At 58.3% G+C, this 2336-nt stretch overlaps 1 protein-coding gene across 1 annotated transcript in view; it reads right to left on the reverse strand.

Annotated features, from left to right (window-relative positions):
• NTSR1 (neurotensin receptor 1 (high affinity)) overlaps positions 1 to 2336 on the reverse strand; it is a gene marked incomplete at its 5' end in the record, with an annotated part of 30977 nt that overhangs the window by 10269 nt on the left and 18372 nt on the right. The window contains one exon of the mRNA XM_006769567.2: positions 305 to 526. Coding sequence (XP_006769630.1) covers positions 305 to 526 — 222 coding nt within the window. The remainder of the gene's footprint in view (positions 1 to 304; positions 527 to 2336) is intronic.

Raw genomic sequence — 2336 nt, forward strand, 5'->3', positions numbered from 1 at the left:
GATGCTAAAATGAGTGAGTGTGTGGTAGATGGTGGGTGGATGAGTGAGCGAAGGGTTGATGAGTGAATGAGAGAGTGTGTGGTAGATGGTGGGTGGATGAGTGAGTGAAGGGTTGATGAGTGTGTGGTAGATGGTGGGTGGGTGGATGAGTGAGTGAAGAGCAGCACTGTCCTGGTGGAGCCAGCACTCTGAGTCTTGCCCACCCACAGGTCTTTAAACGTTGCCTTATTTGAGGTGTAGCATTCACTGCTTTGCTGGTCCCTGGCTACCCCACTGCCCTCCCGAAGGCCCCGTGGATACGTACGTAAAACTCGGACTCCGTGGCGTAGAGCCTGGACCCGCCCGGGCTCGACGGACATGCTGAACGAGCTGTGCTTGTCGCCAACCGTGCACACGTGGCCCTGTTCGGCTGCCTGGCGGACCATGGCTGTCAGTTTGCTGGCGATGATGGTGTTGAGGATGGAGATGACCACCATGGGGAACACGAAAGACATGAAGGTATTGATCTGCGGGGAAAAGGAGACAGCTCGTCGGACCCGCTGGCTGGGGCGCTTGGTCTATTGGGGTGACCGGCAGACACAGGCCCCCACCCAGCCTGGAGTCTGCCTGCTCCGAGCCCGGGGCCACAGGAGGTTTGCAGCCTCTCCCGCCCGCTGCTCCGGGGGCTGGGCCCGGGCCCAGAAGACAAGCTGATTCCCTGTGAGTCACACAGCCGGGTATAATTTAAACAGAGAGAATGTCCAACACAGATTTTAAACGTCAAAACATTTAAAATACGGCACCTCGCTGAGTGCAGGCAGCAGAAATAGCTACCTCTGGGGGCTGGGCGGGGTCCCATGGGCTGTGGGTCTGGCCTGGGGGAGGAGGCCATGGCCCTGCAGCCCCACCTGACCAGGCTGGGTCCCCGGCTTGGAGAGGAAACTCAGGCCAATGCTGGCTTCAGGGGGTGGCGATGCCTGTCCTCGGCTCCCAGCCCTCCAGCCCGGAGCAGACAGAGTCTGCACCAGGAAGGTGCTGGCTCGGTGGTCTGCCTTCTCCGGCCAAGGCGCACAGCACACACCGGGCTCAGGCTGTGCCCCTTTTCTGCACTCTACCCCCACTTCTGGGAACAGGGGGCAGCCCAGCCCCGACCCCTGCAACAAGCAAAGAGGAATGCATCTGCTCAGCCCCGCGCAATATGACTACAGGAGGAAGAAGAGGCTGACGGTGGGCCCCGGACAGAGACGGGGGCATGGACGGGCTCTGCTCGGTCTGTGCATTTGTCCAAATAAAACATGAGCGTGACTGGGGAAGAGACAGGCTAATTCTAAAACTCAAGTGGGAAAATAACATAATCTAAGGATAGCCAGGAATGTTCCAGAAGGTGGAGTGGCGGGTCAGTGCGAGACAGGGAGGCCCCAGCGGTACTGCGATGGGAGCACGGGAGAGGAGACTTCCATGAGGACAGTGTGGCAGGGATGAGTGGACAGTCAGGAGAGAGGCCAGAGCTTTTGCCACGTGGGATAGAGATGGCACCTGAGCGGGTGAAGGTGGGTGTCCATCTGCAAAGCCAGGAGGCTGCGCCCTCTGCCCCTTCCCAGGACCCCCCTGTGCTTCCCGGGAACTGCCCACCCCCTCCAGACCTGGCCATTAGCACATTGGAAAGACCTGGGCAGGCCCTCATTGGAGGGATGCAGGCCGCTTGTAGCCTCGCACCACGCTCGTCCGTGAGGCCAGCGCAGGCCTTCCGCTCCGGGCTTGCTGAGTGAGAAAGTGCTTTTGTGACTGTTGGCACCATTTCCCCAACTTGTGGGAAGGACCCACCGAAGAATGAAGCCCGCACAGGAGACAGGAGAGCGCCACGATATGGTTCCAGCTCCTTGACGCAGCTGTGCCTGCAGCCCTCACTCCTGAGTAAAATAAATATCCCCCCCCCCCGCCACTTAAGACAACCCAAATTAGTTCCTGAGACCTGTGCCCTAACTCTCACCAAAAAACAAACGCACAAACCAAACTCAGACGGAGCAAAGGTTAAAAAACAGAAATAAAAGCCACCAGACAGCTAGAGGAAATGATGGGCGCTTGGCTTTTCACGTATGTGCTGCACTGTTGGAATTCCAGAAACAGTGATTCAGGTGCTGCTGTAAATGTTGCTATAAAGTGAGTGATGGAACATAAATTGTCTCAGTCATTGAGAAGTGCCTGCCTTGCCCTCCTAATGTTTCTGTGACTGCGCTCCTGCCTTCTCTGGCCCCGCGGGTGGTGCTGTGAGGGAGACGGAAGGGAATGGATGCCCCAACCAGAGCAGTAGGTGGTGCCCAGGGCAGCTGGCGGGCAGCGGTGTGCTCGGGCGGGAG

Source organism: Myotis davidii, unplaced genomic scaffold (assembly GCF_000327345.1).
Source record: "Myotis davidii unplaced genomic scaffold, ASM32734v1 scaffold244, whole genome shotgun sequence".
Taxonomy (NCBI): domain Eukaryota; kingdom Metazoa; phylum Chordata; class Mammalia; order Chiroptera; family Vespertilionidae; genus Myotis; species Myotis davidii.